At 50.7% G+C, this 18,930-nt stretch overlaps 1 protein-coding gene across 2 annotated transcripts in view; it reads left to right on the top strand.

The window, feature by feature from the left end:
• Positions 1-18,930, top strand: part of SH3PXD2A (SH3 and PX domains 2A) — a 231,778-nt gene that overhangs the window by 41,946 nt on the left and 170,902 nt on the right. For both annotated transcript variants that reach the window (XM_032313658.1, XM_032313656.1), the window contains exon 2: positions 9,288-9,368. In XM_032313658.1, coding sequence (XP_032169549.1) covers positions 9,288-9,368 — 81 coding nt within the window. The remainder of the gene's footprint in view (positions 1-9,287; positions 9,369-18,930) is intronic.

Here is an 18,930-nt window from a genome sequence, read left to right as displayed (position 1 = left end):
TGTGTGTGGAGGGGACGGCTGGCCTCTGGCCTTGCCCGGCTGCTCTGTTTCCCAGGAAGAGGAAGCCAGGCTGTGTGGGTTAACCTTTGCCTTGCTCTCTCGGGTGTGACGAGGGAGTGGGGCACGTTCACAGGATGTGTGTGTCCTGGTCAGTGGGTCCAGGTCAGTCATTGATTGGAGAGTGTGTGGAGTGAGAATCCTCATTTCTAACCTTTTCCTCGACCCACTGGGCTGTGTCCAAGCCCGGCAGAAGCTCAGGAGCATGACCCTCTCTATAGTTCAGGAGAGGATACGTTTAAGGTTTCCAGGACTCTAGCTTCTGAATGTCAGGGTGCATCTAGAGTTTTTCTCGATTTTCATAATAGGGTGAGCCTCCTTCCCCTAGTCTGGGCACACTGCCACACACCCCGGGGTCCTGGGCATTAGCCAAGATGTCTGCTGCCCATTTGCTGCCTCTCCATTGGAGCACCTGCTGGTGCAAGGTGGTCAGACCTGTCTGCTCTGATAAGCTGGCTTGGGACCAGAGGGTGGTGGCACAGTTGGAGGGGCGAAGGTACAAAGGTTCAACCGGACGCCCTCAGGAACTCTGGAAAGTGTGGAGTGGGAACCATGTCCAGAGCTCTAGAAACCCAAAGTGGGTTCCTTTCAAGATGTGGTGCTAATTGCTGTCTCCAGAAACTTCTAGGGAGGAGCCTCAAATTCCAAGTGCAAAAGACCATGCCAGTCACTCTGAGGGAGGGAGGATGGAAAAGGGAGATCACATTTATTGAGCAACTGTGGTGTCCGGGGCACTGGAGGTGGGTTTTGTGTTCTCATTAATCCTCACAGTGCAGCAGCTCTTAGCATCCCTCTTTTATGGCTGGCGAGTGCGGCTCAGAGTGAGTAACAGCTTTTCATGGAGCTGATGTGATGAACTCAGATCACGTAAAATAGAGTGCGGTCCCCTGCAGACCTCCTTATCCGCTTGCCGCATGGGTGACTTCAGGACTGCCGCATAGCTCACCCACAGGCGAAGCCACCCCTAACAGAGCCGCAGATAGAAGTAGGAGCGCAGAGCCTTGGGGCAGGGAGTCTATCTTGTTCCAGGCCATCTGGTATAGTTATTGAAGAGGCTGATGTGGTCTGGCTATGAAGTCAGCGTCACGCTTGAAGCCGAGCTCCGGGACATGCCGCCAGTACGACTAGGTAGACTAGTTACCTCTCTAGGTGGCTTCGTTTGTGGATCAAAGGTGGTAGCAAGGATTAACTGAGATGATCCGAATAAAGTGTTTAGCAATGCCTGGAATGCAGTAAATGCCCCATGAAGTTGGCGTGGCTATTTGAGTTCTTCCTGATGAAACCAATAATTGGTGCATATGAGAAAAAGTTTCTAAGAACAGTCTCTTACTGTTCGTCTCCTGGTTCTGGTGGTCATATACACAGAGCTTTGACAGCGGAAACTTCTTTTAAGGTCCATGGAGGGTTTGTAAATCCTGGGAGTTCCAACTTTAGACACTCATTTCCCCCTCCAGGAAACGTAAAATAAAGAAGAAAAAAAAAAGCCTCTGACCCAGAGGGGCCTGGCACAGCTCGCCCATCCTTTCAGCGGGGGGCTCCTGAGGGCGGTCATTGTTTTCCTAGCTCCAGGCAGCAGTCAGTTTGCCCTTCTGCTCTCCCAGGCCAGCTCTGGTTCCGTTGCCAGTGTGCCCTCGTGCATGGGCGTGCAGGCGTGTGTGTGCGCACACGTGTGTCCGTCCTCGCCCATCTGTGTCCCTGTTTGCCACTCCCCACTCCCCTCCTGTTCCACTTCCTGGCGTCACGCTCCACGTCTCACACAAAGGGAAAGAAGTTGGTTCGCACCTTCTCTCTTCCTGGGAATGTTCGTTGGGCGCTTGCCATGCGTCCTGTGTCCATCATCACATTTAACGAGAGACTCCCATTAGAAACCACACGCCACAGCTGGGGAAACCCCAACTCAGAGAATTCAAGACACTTGCCCCAGCCCACACAGCACAGAAATGTTAGAGCCAATATTTAAACTCACTGAATGCCTTCAAAGTGGTCTTCCCCCTCCGTGGTGCCAGCACTGCCTTTGGTCCTTTCTGAGCCCCACGTGTTGGCGCCCTGTGACTCCTTCTTGCGCTGTTTCCCTACTTGATTTGTCAGGCTGAGCTGGAAGGGCCTGGAGGTCGGGGGACATTGCCTTGTCGTTAGCTTGGCACAAAACCAGGTACTAGGTAAGCACTCGCTCAATGTTTGTTGGTTGTTTTATTCCTCCCCTTACTTAAGGGACATTAAGTGAGCACCTCTTAGGCGTAGTGTCATTGGGAACGTTAGGATGCCATAATCTGCCTTTGGGGAGCTTCTGTGCTAATGGGAGATACAGGGTTAGCTCCTGAATCCTAACAACAACCCGGAAGTGAGGTTACAGCTGTTAGCCCCACCCGTAAGTGGAGCTGCAAGTGATACGGAGGCTTTTCCAGACCCTCTTACCTACCCACTACCTTTCAAGTTAAATAAGGAATCAAGGCCGTGATCCCTGCAGACAACAGCAGGTACCCACACTGTGAGATGGGCACCCACTAAACAATCTCGAAGGTATTTGATAAGGTACAGGAGCCCGCTCTCCCCTCTCCAAACCCCTCCAAAAAGCCCTTTCTCCCAGGTGAGGGCCATTTGGTGCAGGCCAGCTGTGGTGGGCGCTATGTTTTGGTGACCAGTGGACAGGTAATTCTGGGAGGAACATTCTGCCAGCATACGCCCCATCTCTCCCAGAGCCTTCCTGGGGTTGCGTCAGTTGCTGTGACTGGTGCAAAAATGTGAGGTCCAGCGTGACCCTGGAATAGGGGGGTGTGAGCACAGGAAAGTTTCCACCAACTGGTCATTAATGCTGTGGTCAACCTGCGTGTGTGCGTGCTGGGGTGGGGGGCACCCTCCAGGCTAAGCTACTAGGTGGTGTTTGTTCCCCAAATCTGTAGCGTCACCATCCTCCCCACCCCTAGAACAAGTACCCACCCTAGAGGAGGGCTTGGAATTTTAATAGGGCCATACCCTGGGAGTGAGCAGAAACTTTAGCCAAGTAGCCACACGCTATTAAACTTGATCTTGCCGACCGGGTTTTAGGTTGGCCAAGACCCTTGCACTGAACCGGATGTATTTGTAGTCTACTGTTGGCCACTGGGGATTTGCTTTTGGGGGTGAGTGGGATAATCCGCAAGTGTTGCTGCTTTTAACCTCATTGGTGCTTTATACCGCATGGATTTTCACGCGATAGACCCACCCGTCACTCATTATTTCAGTGTGCCCTGTGGACTGGCAGGTCTGGGGGACACCAGAGCAGCTGGAGAAGACGTTTGCTGCCCTTGCTCTTGGTGGGTTGGGTACATACTCAGCCATGTTAAATCCGCAGGGACGTAACATGTGTCCGGTGCTGGGTTGTTCTGAGCCAATAATTAGCAAATAAAGGCAAATACAATAACTGGCTAATTGTGGAAATCAGACTAGGAGCACTGCAAGAGATGGCTAGATGCTCAGCTAGTGGACCCAGGTCAGATGTTGGCTTCTGGGGCTTTCTATCTGGGTGTGGTCAAGAAGAGTCTTTGACCCCATGGCCTTCACTGCTTACTGTGGGACTCAGTGGGCCTAACTGGGAGGAAAGGGGGTATTGATTGGCCCAGCCTTTGGTGTAGCCACTTGCATTGGGGGCAGCAGCCCTGGGGTCCTCTGCCTTGCTAAGGTAGTTTGGACCTCAAGGATCAGTCTGGCCTGATTTGGAACTTATGTTCCATGCCTCCCATCCCTGGGGTAGGGCATAGTACGTGGGACCCTTTGAGTAGAAAGTTAGAGCTGATTGATACCTTAGATGGGCTGGCATCATCTTCTTGGAGAACTTGGTATGATGAACTGCTCCCTCTGGAAGCCAGAGCGATGGTCATGTCTCCAGATGTAAACTCCCCTTTACCGGCTGTGTTTATTCAGATTTCTTTGGTTCCAAATGTTAAGCATCTCTCCATGGGGAGTTGAAGAGCTGGGTCCTGAGGATGTATTGTGACCTCAAGGGCCCCCCAAATCAGTGACAGCCCCGCCTAGGGCAACAGGGTGCTGTGTCCTGGCCAGAAGCACTGTATATGCATTAGAATAAGGCACCCCTTTTTCTCTGTGCTTACAGTTTCCAGCCAAAGTGCACAGTTTGAGGTGAAGGGTATAGGTGAGATTTCAGCCCCTACTTGCCCCTTGACTGGGCAGTCTTTGGGCAGTGAACAGCTTACACAACTGTATGCAGAGGCCCTAGTCCTAGCCACCTGATGGACTATGGTGTGAGCAGGTGAAGAAAGATTGTCATTGAGTTTCCATTTGGCTTGGGGCCAGGGGTAGCTGGCAGGGGTCCAGAAAAAATAAGACCTTCCTTAGTAAACAGAGCCACAGTGCCACGAAGATACACGGTTTCTTCCATAGTTCCTAACTCCTTTTGTCAGCACAGGGAGCAATAGGTGTGTACTGGCCCTTTCTACTTAACCATGTAGGCCTTCTGAGAATGGTTGGGCCATATCTTTGGGTCATTCTTTTGTTGCAGCCCAGGTCCGATCGTGAATGTCCCTCCGTAGGAACTGGGCTGGGCTTCATTTTCAGTGCTCTGGAGTTAAGCTGTAGTCTGATTGGCATCATGGCTGTTTACCTGTTGAAAGGAGTTGTTTACTCCTTTGGAGTTGTTGTTTGTTGTTTACTTGTTGGAAGGATTGGAAGCCTCAGACATTTCTTGGGCCTGTTGAGCTGAGCAGATGGAAGTTGGTCCAGAGCGGGTGGGCTGGCCAGACCAAGGCATCGTGGTGGGGGTCTGCTGAGAGTTTCCCCGGTTGTGTCTGTGGTGGGGACCCTCCTCTGTAGAGGATAAGCAGGGCAGGTGGATGTGAGACGCTGGAGCGGCCTCTTCGACAGAAACCGGACACAGTTGCTGGTCATCAGCGAGCCCCCTAGATGCCTCCCATCTGCCCGAAAGGGCCAGAAACGGGGGAAATAGAATCCATGGGCTTTTAAAATCCAGAGTAAGGGAAACTCCACTCGGGAAACATAACCCCAAGTAGACTGTGTGGAAGCAGGATGTTCAGTTGCAAACCTTTCTTGAGAACCAGCTGCGGGGTAACGTTATCTGGGCCGCTCCTGCAGCCGGAGGAGAATTTATCTGGGTCCCTGACGCAGGCCTGGTAAACAGAGCTGGCTGTCTCGGATGACCTCTGCCCTGTCCCCCTTCCCCTCCACCTGCTCTTTCTCGGGGGTTTATCGCTAGGGTTTCCCATGCTAGCAGGGCCGGCTCCGAGAGGCTTGAGAATCTAATGTGCGTTGGGGTTTGTGTGGGTTGGGCCAGGATTTTGCAATTGCCTTGCTCACCTGGAACAGTAATCTAGGACGTTTAAGGTTTGGAGGAAAGCAGATGAGCCCTTGCAAGAGGCTGCCTAGATGAAAGAAAGGGGTATGGAGACTGTGCCCAGACCTCTGGGCTTCTGTTTCCAGGGAGATCTCTGATTTAGACCATTAGTCCACGAGGGAGGCTGGGGGGACTTTGGTAAATCCTAAAGGTTTGGGGGAACCTGGGTGAGGATTTATTTCCACACCGCAGCACCCGAGTCCCCTCATGCTCACTTAGAGCATGGGAAGCAGAGAGCAAGCCTTTGCCCAAAAAGGAAAGAAACGTGTTTTGAGGGGAAGCATGGCCAGGTTGCAGCCTGGTGGCTGTGGCCCGCAGGGCTCACAGGGCAACTTCCACCACCCTGCCCTCTGTATTTTCTCCAGAGGCTTGCCTTTGGGATGGGTTCAGGTCAAGGGTCAGACAGAGATGGTTCTCTGTGCAGAGGGTGAGGGGTTGCTCTGGTTGTGTGCTGGTTAGTCCTAGCCTGGGAATTGGGAGGTCTGGGCTCCTGTCCCAGCTCTGGCACTAATGGAGTGAGCACACCTGCTATGGTAACCAGCATAGTGGGGACCCCAAGCTTGTGCCTACTGAACAGAGGAGGAGTCTGAGGGTCCGAGAGGCTGGGCTGACGTCTCACAGCCAATAGCGGCGGTCCTCAGAGGGAAACCCAGGTGTGACTGACTCCAGAGTGTCTGCCTCTTCCTTGGCAAATCACCATCCTGGCTCTAAGTTTCCTCCTCTGCAGATGGAGAGGCCTCCCAGCTGCCGGAGGCTGTGAGCCTATAATTAATTCTCCCTGGGAGGTGAAGGGAAGCCCCTAATTACTGAAGAGGAAGGAGCATGGGTCATGTTAAGCCCCAGTTAAGCCCTTCCTCCAGGCCCCGCTTGGTTGACCGGGGAGAAAGGCTGCTGTCTAATGGCCCACAGGCTCTCTCCTGGGAGGGCACTGCCGCTTGGGGCCTCCTTATAGTGTGTCCACCCAGGCAGAGGTCAGGAAGGCAGCACCTGGCCATGTACAGCATCTGTTCCCTGCCTGGGACCTGTGGGAAGGGGAGATGTGGTGGGACGGGAGATGGAGCCAGAAGGATTTGGAGGTCAAGGAGCCAAGAGTCAGCAGGGGGGATAGGATGGGTTATAATCCTGGTGAAAACCCCAGAGCATCTGGCCACAGTCAATGAAGCCAGTTGTGCGTGAGGGTTTCCTCTGTGTTTCTCTGGTTTTATAGCATTCCTAACCACTGACTTCCATCTGGGCCCTGAGTTCTGCCTCTTCTTTCTCTCAAAATTAACATGACCCCCCCCCCCCCCCGCCCGCCATGTTCCTCTAGGTCCATCTCCTATGTAAAGGGCACACAGACTTTTCAGGCCACCCAGAGATTTATTAAGAAAGATGTCTTTCAGTCCTGATTAAGTAGTTTGCTTTACATATCCACACTCTGAAATTTACATGCAGAAAGATATCCAGTGTGGTCCAGAGCATGGCATTGCATGCAGCTGGACCTGGGTTCAAGTCCTTTGCTCTGTATTTTACTAGCTGTGTGACCTCAGGCAAGTTATCTAACTTCTCTGAACCTCAGCTACCTCCTGTACAGAATGGATGGAGGTAACGATGGTAGCTTCGTCGTCGATGGAATGAGCTAATGCTTCTGAGTGCTTTGCACTGTGCTGGACTGAAGTGGTCATTACCTAAATGGTTCCTACCGTTAATTCTATGAGATAGACATTTATATATGATCTAAAGCAAAGCTCACCCCTATCTGTTATAATCATAGTCAATGGTTTATGTTGGGCTTGTGAAGGTAGGGATGGCCTCTCACTTTACGTTCTTTCTTATCAGGGTCACATAAAACAGGTCGTGAATACCCCATGTCCAGGTGGCAACCCTCGCTCTTTGCTTTGCTCTGTGACCCTCTCCTCGATGTCGGTTCTCAACGAACACTGCGCTGAGTGAGGCGACTCGGTGAGGGGGCTCAGGTGGGGGAGGAGGGGTGGAGGACTCAGAGCTCGTTTGCTTAGAGGTTAACTGAGTGGCCAGACGTGAAGCCCCGTACCCTCTGTGCATAACCCTTGCTGTGGCCTGCGCATTTGTGTCCCCCCAAATCCATATGTTGGAGCCCTAGTCCCTAGTGTGATGTTTGAGGCAGGGCCTTTGGGAGGTGATCAGGTTTAGATGACGCCATGAGGATGGAGCCCCAGGGGGTGGGGTGAGTGTCCTCAGAAGACGAGGAAGAGACTAGAGCGCCCTCTCTCCACCACAGAAGGACACAGAACAGGGAGACCAACTAGAAGGCAGGAAGTCGGTCTCACCGGAAACCTTGATCATGTACTTCCAGCCTCCATAGCTGTGAGAAGTAAATGTCCGTCGTTTAAGCCACCGAGTCGATGGTAGTTTGTTACAGCAGCTGGGACAGACTAAGACAGCCCTGCTCTGGGCATCCGGGGACTTCAGCTACCCTGAGGCCAAGGGATCTTTGCTCACATTCCTTCCTTCTCACGGTGGCTGAGAGCCTGGCTTCGCTGGCCATTTTCTTCTCACAGGTGGAGTCCCCTCAGACCTACTGAGTCAGAATCCCTAGGCAGGGGCCTGAAATCTGCGTTTTTGTGAAGCCTGCCAGGAGATGCTGATGGGCACCCTGGGAAGCGAACCAGAGCTGTGGACACAGCCGCTAGGTCTCTCGGGAGGAAGGAAGCAAGGCAGGGGTCCCACAGTGTCTCAGTGTTGCCCTTAACACCAGAGAGATTGTGTGGCAGGGGACTTTCTCCTTCTTCAGCCAGCAGGCCTGCCCACCTCCTAGGCCAGACTGGCTTGAGGCACCAGCCGTGGAGAGCCTGAGCCCCAGGAAGTGGGGTGACACTGGGAATGGGGTCTTGGAAATGCCTTCATTTCAGACAAGTTTACAAATCTGACATGCGCTAACATCTGTCTTGCAAATGTGCCTCTCGTCCAGGGTGTCCGTTCGATTGTTCAGTGCAGCAGAATGTTTTCTGAGCGCGCACTCTGTCCTGTGCCCAGCCCTGAGCTGAGACGTAGGGATACTGGGCTGAATCAGCGCGTCTCTGAAATGCTTATGGTCACCTGATGTGCTTTTCAGAGTGGGTTTGAGGATCAACTACAGCAGAAGTGGTTTGTTAAAAAGGATAGATACCCAAGCGGTGGGAGAGGGCCGGGGTTGCACGGAAACGCTCTGTAATTCCTGCTCAGTTTGGCTGTGAACCTGAAACTGCTGGATAAAAATAAAGCCTTTAGGGGGCACCTGGGTGGCCCAGACAGTTAAGCGTCTGCCCTTGGTTCAGGTCATGATCTCGGGGTCCTGGGATTGGGCCCTGCATTGGGTTCCCTACTCAGCAAGAAGTCTGCTTGTCCTCTGCTCCTCTCCCCTGTTCGTGTTCTTTCTCTCAAATAAATAAATAAAATCTTAAAAAAAAATAAAGCCTTTAAAAAACAAAATAAGATGGAGATACTTGAGCCCTGAAACCCCAGATCTACTTATGCAGAATTTCGGAGTGTGGGTCCCCACACCTGCAATTTAGGAAGACCTCTTGTAGAATCTCATTCACTTAAGAGTTGGAGAACCAGTGGGAATTTTCGACAACCCCAATGTATGTTCATTGTATAAAAAACATATAAAGAAAAGAAGGAAATGAAAACCACTTGTAATCCTAATCTAAGATAATCATCCTTAGTAGTTTATTGAATATCCTTCTAGATGTTTGTGTGTGTATGTGTGTGTGTGTAAATAAATGTGTGTACATCTGTGTGATACCTGACACTGTGCTGGGTTCTGGGGATGGAGATAGGAATGGTCATGGCCGTGGGGTAACCCCAGTCATGGTACATGGTGCCTGGTACAGCTTGAAGCCTGGCCTTCACCACCCACTCATTTGATCTTACCTTTTCTCCACAGGTATACATCATCAATGTGACCTGGTCCGACTCCACGTCCCAGACCATCTACCGGAGGTACAGCAAGTTCTTTGACCTGCAGGTAAGGTGGTCTGAGTTTAGATGGTACCCAGTTTCCCCTGCAGTGGCCTGGGTCTCTGCGGGACTGGCCTCTCTCATGTCCTCACTCATCCGGAGAACCCCTGTCCGAGCTCTCGGGGTCCGTGTCTCGGTCAGAGCAGAGGGACAAATGAGGAAACCTCGCCTGTCTCGCTGGGCCTGGCTCAGTCTGGAATATTACAGGCAGCCACTGGGCTTTGTGGGCTTCCTATGATGGTCTTAACAGTCAAGCTTTGTCACCCTCCTCTGCCTGGCGGGTAGGAAACCAGGGTGGGGAGGCAGGAGGATGGCCGTGGGTGCTGTGTGCATGAGCAGACATGTAACTGTAAACAACCAGGGTGAGACACAAGCCACCACGTCATTGCAGACAAAGAAAAGCAAACACACAGGAGAGACAGAAACAGAAAATAAGCAGTTTCTTGAACTGCAGACACAAACTGGGCATACCACTGCGTCTGTCTCGCCGAGTAAGGCTCTCCCTCTCCCTGTTCGTACATGCGCATGGCGTGTGTGACTCTCTAATGTGCACTGGTGTGTTCACACAGCTCCTCCTGCAGACACCTCCCTTGGTGCCAGCTCACTTGCGTAGACTTTTTGAGTCACAAGGGATAGTTTTACACTCCTGCAGCCCAGATAAATGGGAGACTTGGTTGGAAGGAGATACCAGCGGTGGTCGTGCAGTTGACCAGAGGGTGAAGAGGAGAGTGAGACAGTGGACTCTCTAGGAACACCTGCTGACAACACAGCTGCTTTCTGTCTGAGTCTGTTCTCTGCTTCTCTCTGGGCCCTCTCCTCAGGTTCCTGAGGAACTCAACTGTCAGCAGCTCCTGAATTTCATATCTATTCATTCCCAACACCAGAGAGATTGACTCTCCTAGTTTCAAGTTGAAGAATCCCAGGGAAGACTTGGATTGGCCTGATTTGAGTCAGGTGCCCTCTCTGGACCAATCAGTGTGGCCCAGGTTAGAGGGTCACAGAGGTGACAGCAGGGGCCTAGGCACCCATCAAGGCAGAATCACCGTGCTTGGACAGAAACACTTCCTATACCAGGAAGGGAAAACTGAGAGGTTCTAGATTATTCCTTAGGGCTGTAAGTCTAGTGTAAGCCAATAAAAACCCAAAGAAGAGAAACGCACCCCTGGTCCTCGCAACCAAGGTCCACTCCTTCATTTGAAGGCTTTTGGTAGTGAGTCATCTTGGAGAGGCCAGGTCTGTGTGTTTTCCCCCAAGTACCTGACTTTATTCCATTGTCCTTATCACTCTACTTATGAGATGAGCGGAAGGTGAGCCAGCTTCCTGTCTTCCAGTAAACCCTGTCTTAGTCCAACAATACGGGTGGAAGCCACTCCTCACCTTCTGCCTCTTCCTCTCCTCACCTCCCCCATTCCTGTCTGATCTCCTTGGGTCCTTCTGGTATAAACTGGTGGGATTTGCTGATACCCCATCAATGGGTATAGTGTGCTGGACAGGAAATGATAAGTTAGTTGGGGAGAGGGAACCCTGAAAGGACTCATTGATGAGCCAGAGAGGGTCTGCGAGCCAGCGGAAACTCTCAAATCAGAGCTTTTCTTCCCCGTCTTCTGTTCTGTTCCCTCACCCCCTCCCTAGTTACAGAACCTCATGAGAAAGGAATGCTGCTCCCCCCAACGTCTTCCTTGCCTAGAGGGCTTATTTCCTGTGTGTTGGGACACACAGCATGGAGTGTCTGTGCGATGTGCTGGCTCTCACCATTAGTATGGCCAGGCCTGTCTGCATGGGTCATCGCCACCTGTAGAGGCAGTTTGGAAAGGGGTTGGGATGGTTCTTTGGAATTTCACCTTTGAGCCAAGTGTAGCATCTTTGTGAGTCCATTTTACAGAACTCATGACATGAGGACTTTCGGTGGTGTTCACTTTGGAAAGCCTTTCTTGTTTATCAGGGTCACTGACTTTAATATGGCGGCTCCTATAGAGGAAGAACGAGTGACATTTCTTGCTCTGCCTCTGGTCCCTGGTGCCCTCGCAAGTGTCCTTGCTGAGTGGCTGTGCGAGAAAGCAGCATAGAGCTTAGGCACTGAGGACACACTGCCTAAGACTGGTTACTGGCTCTGTCACACTGTATAACTCTGGAAACAGGCCTTGACTTCTCTAGGTTCTGTTTGCCCATCTGTGGAATGAAGATTTGATTAGTGCCCACCCAGGAGGATTGTCGTGAGGTTTACATGAGCAAATCTATGCAAGATCCTTGGGAACGGACAGTCTCATGCACGCACAGCCGGCCCTGAGTGGGTGGCAGGTTGGGGGAGGCGGGAGCGGAAGGACTGGTGCTTGGAGGAGAGATAGTGTACCTTTGATGTGACCCGTGGCATGAATGAGTTGTCTGGTGAAGCATGGGGGGCTAGTTCATTCATGGTGTTGGGGAAGAGAACCTGCAGATAAGCTGGTAGCACATTCTACACTTATCGGAAGCCTTGGGACTTTACAGAGCTGGTCATTTATCTCCTTATTTCCCTCCTCCCCCATGCCACCCACACTCCTTACTTACTGGCTACCTGCTCCCTTTGAGGCCCTGGAGTAGGGTCACCAGATAACATAGGAGATGTCCAATGAATTTCAGATTACTAATGATGGTGGTGATTTTTTACTATAAGTGTGTCCCAAATATTGTGTTCCCAAATGGGAAGTACTTAGGCTAAAAATGTGACTCGTTGTTTATCTGAAATTCACATTTTATGGTGTGCCCTATATTTCCATTTGGCTCAGTCTGTCCACCTTCCCCTGGCTGTGAGTGGTGAGGGTGGTTGTATAAAGACCGGTGAGCCAGGCTGGCCCAGGGTCAGAGGGCACTGGCCTCCAACACATTCGTGCTTCTGCAGGACCAGAAGTGGGACGGCCTGAGGATACTAGTTGAGAAGGACAAGGTCCCTTCCTTCTAGAAGTCTGGTGGGGAAGGTAGACTTTTACGCAATGAAGTACACTGGAGATTAGATAGATCACCAGGCAACGTGCTATGGGTGGAGAGGAAGGAAAGAGCATTCCTCTTAGGATAGGAGAACAAGAAGGATGCCTGTACGATTCTGATTGGGACAGCAGCCTGGAGTGGTACAGTCCCATACCCCCATGTCAGTTTGGAGGGCTTTGGTTGCCTTTTGAGAATTACAGTTATTGGGGTAAAGGATATCCCTAATTTGTTTGTTAATTTGTTTATTCATTTATGCTTGCATGCCTGCTTCCTTCTATCCATCAGTCATCATCCATCTGTCCGTCCATCCGCCCACCCACCCACCCTCGGTCTATCTAATCTAAGTGCCTATCCTCTATGCGCTATGTCAGTCTCTGGGGATTTATTGATGAGCAAAAGCAGATCTGGTTACTGCTTAATTTATGGGACTTACCCCTTAGTGAAATAAGATGAGTTTTAGTTAAAAAAATTTTATGCCTATGTCTATATCCATATCTTATATCTATCTATCTATCTATCTATGGCACCTGGGTGGCTCAGTTGGTTAGGTGTCTGCCTTCAGCTCAGGTCATGATCCCAGGGTCCTGGGATCGAGTCCTGCATCAAGTCCTTGCTCAAGGCAGAGCCTGCTTCTCCCTCTCCTTCTGTCCCACCCCTGCGTCTGTGCTCTCTCTCTCTCTCTCTGACAAATAAATAAATAAAATCTTCTTAAAAATGATGTACGTACAATTTTATACATTTCAAATGCTACAAAGTAAAGTACTGTAGATGTACAGCTGAAAAACCCTATATTCAGGGATCCAAGCAGGCTTCCCTGGAGAAGTGAGCAGCATCTGACAGATCAAGGAGTTACTGTCTTTCATTTTTGAGATCAGGGCTTCTTTTGTGCTTCTAATGAAAGCAAAAGACTCTCTCCTCAGATAAAGGCATGAGTATACATATATAATTTTCTAACCTTTTCAGTCATTCATACCCTCCTGAAATCCTTCCAAGGGCATGGGGATAAGACCCTGTACTCTGCCCCAAACCTTCTCTTGCCCATGCATGGCCCCTCTCCCTGCCCATTGGGGCACATGGAGGCTTCACACCTGTGCATTCACTGTGTTAGTCACTAGCCACATGGGCCTATTTACATTTCCATTTAATTTAATTAAAAACTTGAAAGATTAAATTAAATTAAGTTAAATTCCTTTGTAAGAATGAAATGAATCGGCTCTCTTGGCCGTACTTGCTGTCTGTAAGTATGCAGTAGCCATAGTGGCCCAGGGCTCCATACTGACAGGTATAGAATGTTTGTATTACGACTGTGCCGCTGTAGACCATCTGGGGAGACACATATCAGGCTTGATCTGGCTTTATGCCCACCCTGAGGGCCCTGCTACCCTCCCAGACCCTCCCCCGTTGCCCTCGCAAATCTTTAGGGCCCCAGCAGGAGGAAGGAGACTGTTCCATCGCGGTTTGCCCGATCAGTAGAGCAATTCAATTCAACAGCTATTCCAAACACTTCTGGAAACCGGGTCAGTGCCAGGGAGGGCTTCTGAGGGCATTTCGGGTGTTAAGTTGGGAATAGGGAGAAAAGAGGCTCTCGGTCTCCAAATGGAAGTTGATGTCTTCTAAAAATAATCCACCACTCCGCCTATCTGATCAGGAAAAGGGACATGTCCAGAGGGAACTATCTGGGACAAGCCCTGCCGGTGAGGCCCGTTTGGCCCTAAAGGGCTTGGAATACTTGGAGGTACAGTTAAGGGGAGAAGGAGGACGGTAAAGGGCCGCAGATGCTCTTAAGTCACCTTCTCCCTGGCACTGGACCACCTTTCCAGCCTCTATAATTGTCCTTGCACAACTCCTTCCCTGTTAAGTAGCCCCCGCACTGGGGCAGGACCGGAAGGCTCTCTGAAGGCCCCGCTCCACCGAAGGCTGTTTCACAATCTGACCTCCAAGGCGCTGGGCTGCGGTAATCGCTCGGCAAACACTGGCCCCGTGCTGCCGCTGGTCCTTGGCTCTGAACTCCGGCCAGTGAGTGCAGAGCGTCAATATTTGACGAGCGCCAGGAGAGGCCCTCAGGCATCCCCCACACTGCTTGCAAGATGGATTTGAGGACGGTGTTCAGGACCACTCATGTGCTCTGAAGGATTTAACTTGTTGTGAAGAGCTTTCATCTCTCTTCCTTATTCATCTCTCTAGACTTTCCACTTACCTACCCCACCCGAGGTCACACTCACTTTCTAGCTGTCGAATAACCAGGCCAATATGGATGAACAAGACTGCCCCCTCCAAATCATTGATTCCTGGCCTTGGGATGGGTGTGTGTGTTGGAGGGGCACTTTCTGAAGCCATTTGGAGTGTGTTAATTGTGTTTTTAGGATCACTGTGTTTTTAGGAGAAGAAGAATCCTATTCTGGGTCCATCAGTTTAGCAGGTTAACATCTGTGTTCATCTTTCTACTTATTAAATTTAGAATTTGGTTTAGTTTTTGTTTCATTCAGCTTCATTTAGTGTAGTTCATAGATTTGCTCTCATTTGGTTTGATGTTCAAAGCACACCACAGCTGTGGTCAAATGGCGGGGGGGTTGTTCTGATGTGTGCCAAGGACCAGCCTGAGAGCAGAACAGGAGAGGGGAGAAGTTTCTGTCCTGCAGGCTCTGTCTTTTCATCATCAAGGCAAGCTCTGTGTTGTTTGAAGTCATTGACCCTAGAGTAAAGGCAAGGGGTGGGGGCCAAAACCTGGGGAGGGAACTTGCCAAGTTCTAAGAATAGTTTCGTTCCAAGGACAGTAGAGAGTCACAGCACCTGGCATGGCAGGGCCAGCTCCCGAAGTGTGGTGAGCTGCGGTAGGTCACTGTGATTGCTCACATGCCCTGAGCAGAGGAGAACGTTGGCTTTGACTAAGGTCAGTCCACAGTCCCAGCAAGGCATAGAGAACCTCATGTTGTTTGCCATGGTGACAGTGGGAAACCCCGTGACCATCCACAGAGGGTCGCTAAGTAAGTGGTGGTATTCTCACTGCATTTTGTTCAACGGTCAAAACAAATGAGATTAATCTCCATTCCATGGATGGATCTCCAAGAAATGTTAATGAATGATCACTGCAGATTTCAAATGACGTAGTGTTTATGCAAAAACAACAGTAAGACATATTTGCTACAAGGACATGTGCAGCATAAGTATAAAAATATTTTTTAAGTATCTGGAAGGATGCATTTCCATGTGGTCATAAAGTTATCTCTGGAAGAAGGTGAGGGACATCAGTGAGAAGAGGATCTTGATCAAAGGGGAAACGTAACCTTATTTGTAATGTTTTACTTTTTTAAAACAGGAGAATATGCTCATATATTATTTACAATGTCAATATTTAATAATTAAAAAGATACCTATGGGAAGAGGTGGGAAAAGTAGGAGGTCTACATTTAATATGTCTCTCCTGGTCATTATAGTATAATGGGACAGAAGACACACCGCTTTAAAAAAAAATCATCATGAGCATATCTAGCCAAAGAAAGAAAATGACAATAATTGTTAAAATCACATTACCGCATACTTCCTGAGCCATCACTCTCAATGAGTCCTGTGGAATGTGACTGGTTAGAACCCATTACAACCACCCTCAGGGATTTGTCCAAATTACCTTGTCAAACTGGAATCTTGTTTTCAGATATTGCTCAAAACATACAAACGTGTGTTCCCTGGGGCAAGAAGCACCTGGGGGGTGGGCCTTGTGTCACGATGAAACACACTAAGCTGCATGGTTGTGAGTGAGGGGGCTACGAGCAGTGACTCCACAGCCAGGGCGATAGGGATCCAAGATTAGCTCCAGCCCTTACTAACTGTGTATCACCTTTGGTGAGTTCTTTAACCTCTCTGTACCTTGGTTTTCTGGTCTGTATAATGGGGTTAATGAAAATACCCACCTCCTGGGGGGATACGAAGAATGCAATTAGTCACGTATAGAAAGCCCACAGAGTCGTGACCAACGTGGAGACTCTGGACAGGGAAGCTGACCACTCAGTGGGTAGGCTTGCAGAAACATAACTGTGAGGGAAAGAGCTGGAGATGCCCACTCCATCGGCAGGTGGAGCTTTCTTCCTTCCCCCATGGACGCAGCCTTCATCTACATCCCGTAGCTCAGCAGGCCTCCGGGCGGGAGGGGCAGGTGGCCATGCTAAGAGTTTCCTAGATAGAGCTCTCCACCTCCAAAGAGTGATGACCAACATGACCAAAGCACAGTCCTCCCAGCAACACTGTTGGGAAAACAAGTAATTGTTGGTTGCTCTTTTTCCTTGCTCTTAGAAGGAGGCATTTTTCAGATTCCTGATGGAGCACAGGGGGATTCCAGGGGAGCCCTGTAGGGAGTCCAGAGGCTCTTGGGAATTCCACGGCTGGCTCCCCTCCCCCCTACCCCCCAGCCGGCTCCTTCTTTAACTACTGCCTTTCATCTTGCCCCTGTGGCCTGAGGGTGAACTCCAGCTTCCTCTCTCTCTTGCTCCTGATTTCTCCTCTGCCAAGCTCTGCTGTTGGTGGGGGTGGGGGTGGGGGTGGAGGGTGCTGAGGGTATCTGTTCCCCAGGAAAGAAAGGGAGGGCCTGGTGAAATGTTACATTGAGGCCAGCTCAGGATGAAATCCTGGGGTTCCCTTGTACCCTGCTAGTAACCCCTTCTTGTGCAGTTTCCCCAACCCTGTGGTTTTAGGAATAACCCTATACACAGGGGACTCGCGGGTCCAGAATTGATGAAGAAAGGTAGAAGAGGAAAGGTGGTGGACTTGGGGCACAGTACAGAGGGGGACAGCCTCACACATTTGTGTATAAAGGGAAATAAGAGGCGGGAGCGTGGTCTCTGGTGGAGCCTGCCATCAGGAGAACTTTCCTGCCAAGCAGAGCCTAAAGATACAAAGAGAGGAGAGGAGCTTCTCTGACTCAGCAGCCCAGACTTGCGGGATATTCACCACGCTGCCGATGTTCTTAGCACATGGTCTGTAGGTGACCCAGGCACATGCCTCCCAGGGAGCTCAAGGGCACAGGCCCTCTTAGATGAGACCTTCACTTGTGACTGCACCACGCAGCCAGGAGCTATCTCTGCCCATTGCTGAGTGTTCATCACCTCCCTGTGCCAGGGTGGGATTTTCACACGGTGGGGAAGCTCCTTTATAGACATGCGGGCAATTATAAGAAAAGCTGAAATGTCCTCTGGATATTAAATCTTGGCATTGCTTCCTTGTCTGTAACTTTCTGGGTGAAGTCTTGTGAGTACGGATGGATGGAGAGAGTTCAGGAGGCTGCCTGCTCCCCCAGTAACTGTCCTGCAGGGCTGATGAAAATGCCTCTTGCCAGGAGAGAAATCAGCTGTGTGCAAATATCACAATACGAGAGGTGCGTGCTTGCCAACCAGTGTTAACCAGGTCTGCTGGGGAATGAAAGGTGGAATTGTGAGTTTTATAACCAGAAGGCCCTTAGAGATCACCTACTAGGATGATACCTCTCAGGTGTTCACGTGGCCACTTTCCAGCCTCATGCCCACAGCAGACATCATTAATTGATCCTGGCATGTTCCTGTCCTATACCCATGGCAGACATCACTCATCGATCATGAGCCCAGACATGGTCCCAGAATCCTTCTAAAAGAAAACATCATTAGGCACACCTGGGTGGTTCCGTCTGTTAAGCATCTGCCTTCAGCAGATTGAGTCCCACATTGGGCTCCCTACTCAGTGGGGATCCTGCTTCTCCCTCTGCCTGCCGCTCCCCCTGCTTGTGCGCACTCTCTACTCTCTCTGACAAATAAATCAATAAAATCTAAAAAACAAAACAAAAACCTTAAAAAAATAAAAAAAATAAAATCAGATACCTTCAGGGAGAGACTACCTTCAATTGGTAAAAGCACCTTGAGTGAAAATTCTTGGCTACCCTCCCATGTAGCCCTTTTCCTTTATTTGACAGATGAGGAAGTGAGGCTCCAGGAGGGGAAAGGGACCTGCCCAAATTACAAGGCCATGAAGTGACAGCAGGATTAGAACTCAGGCACCCTAGCCTCTAGCTCTCACGAGTCTGGGATTCTGGCCTCCCATCCAGAAGGCCTCCTTTGGTTTTTGGTGGGGAGGGCAGGAATGCCCCATTGCATCACCAAGAAAGCTGGTGGGAGAGGAGGCATGCCCCCTGCCCCGGAGAAGATGCCCCTGCCAAGAGCAGAAGACTTCCCCCGAAGCTCCCAAAAGGTTGGACGCAGGTCCTTCAAGGATTGGCTCCTTCCTGGAGCTCAGCCCCCATGTCCTGCCCACCTCCGCCCACCTCTCTCTGATGATAAACCCCAGCTCCACCTGAGGCGGCGTCTGAGTCAGGCCACATGCCTGCATGACTGCTTGGGGCTGTGCGCCCTGTTTTCCCAGCATCAGGTGTCATGTCAGGGTGTGTTTGGGTGGTAGCTCAGGGAGGCCCCAGAGTGCAGTTGCCACCTGTCACCTCCCTCCTCTGGCCTCAGGCCCGGAGATCTGACCTGGAAAACTTAGCTCTGCCCCAACCAGGTCCCCCAGCTACCCTTCTGGATAAGCAGCAGGAACGTTGGCTGGCAAGTGGATGGGGGACAGTGTGCCTCTTCATCCTGGAGAATGAAGGG

This window comes from Mustela erminea, chromosome 14, assembly GCF_009829155.1.
Source record: "Mustela erminea isolate mMusErm1 chromosome 14, mMusErm1.Pri, whole genome shotgun sequence".
Taxonomy (NCBI): domain Eukaryota; kingdom Metazoa; phylum Chordata; class Mammalia; order Carnivora; family Mustelidae; genus Mustela; species Mustela erminea.
Note: the sequence above shows the minus strand (reverse complement) of the source record. Positions and strands in the feature narration are given on the sequence as shown.